This window comes from Limulus polyphemus, unplaced genomic scaffold (assembly GCF_000517525.1).
Source record: "Limulus polyphemus unplaced genomic scaffold, Limulus_polyphemus-2.1.2 Scaffold2854, whole genome shotgun sequence".
NCBI classification, from domain to species: domain Eukaryota; kingdom Metazoa; phylum Arthropoda; class Merostomata; order Xiphosura; family Limulidae; genus Limulus; species Limulus polyphemus.
In genome coordinates this window covers 137483-138290 of record NW_013668464.1, presented here as the reverse complement: position 1 = coordinate 138290, position 808 = coordinate 137483, and the positions used below count along the sequence as shown (strand labels likewise).

The window sequence follows — 808 nt, the reverse complement described above, 5'->3', positions numbered from 1 at the left end:
ATCGTGAAGTCATATTCAGAAAGAATAAACCAGTTTTATTAAGTAAGGACTTGTGTCGCTAAAGTTTCGTCGGAACGAAGTTACGGAAAGTTAATTAACAAACGGAGACGTAACAAAGTATTTTTCCTTTCACTGTTGTTGAAATAAATTAATACAACACTATATCAGGCGTATTTATACAAACCTTTAATGCAATCTCTTCTTTCAAGAGAAACACAAGCACGTGATTTTCCAATATTTACATTTAGAAATAAAATAAAAACAACAACAAATTATTTAAAAAAATAACTTACATATTGGTATTTAATATAAAATGAAAAAAGAAACAAATATTTACAAAATGAATGAACAAGTACGCAAGGGTTAATACGTCAAAATATACAAATAATATACTTTAAAACATCCTTGACGGATCGAACAAGTTTATTACGTAACATGAAAAAAATAGGCTTAACTAATATATACAACAAATGAAACTAATGAACAAATTAACAGTTTACTTTATACGTTTTCGTTTTTATGCAGAAATGAAGTAAACACTTAAGGTCGCCAACAGTAGAGAAAGGCTTCCGGTAAAACAATGGTAAAATGGTTTACTTCTTGTTGGGCTGCGTGTAAAAAGGGAGAAAAAAAACCTGGATTAGTTTAAAACTTTTCAGTTCCACCAAATAAGTCAACATGGCTGTTCAGACATAATTACAGAATGTTATCCCAATTATATATCTTAAGTGGTAAAATATGAGAAGCAAAATAGAAATGTTATCATCGACAAATATATTGTTGCGTCATCGAGATCACATGACTACAG

At 29.3% G+C, this 808-nt stretch overlaps 1 protein-coding gene across 1 annotated transcript in view; it reads right to left on the bottom strand.

Annotated features, from left to right (window-relative positions):
* Positions 1-164: 164 nt before the first annotated feature.
* Positions 165-808, bottom strand: part of LOC106468065 (zwei Ig domain protein zig-2-like) — a 20217-nt gene continuing 19573 nt past the window's right edge. Inside the window, exon 8 of the mRNA XM_013928464.2 lies at positions 165-608. Coding sequence (XP_013783918.1) covers positions 594-608 — 15 coding nt within the window. The 3' untranslated portion in view covers positions 165-593. The remainder of the gene's footprint in view (positions 609-808) is intronic.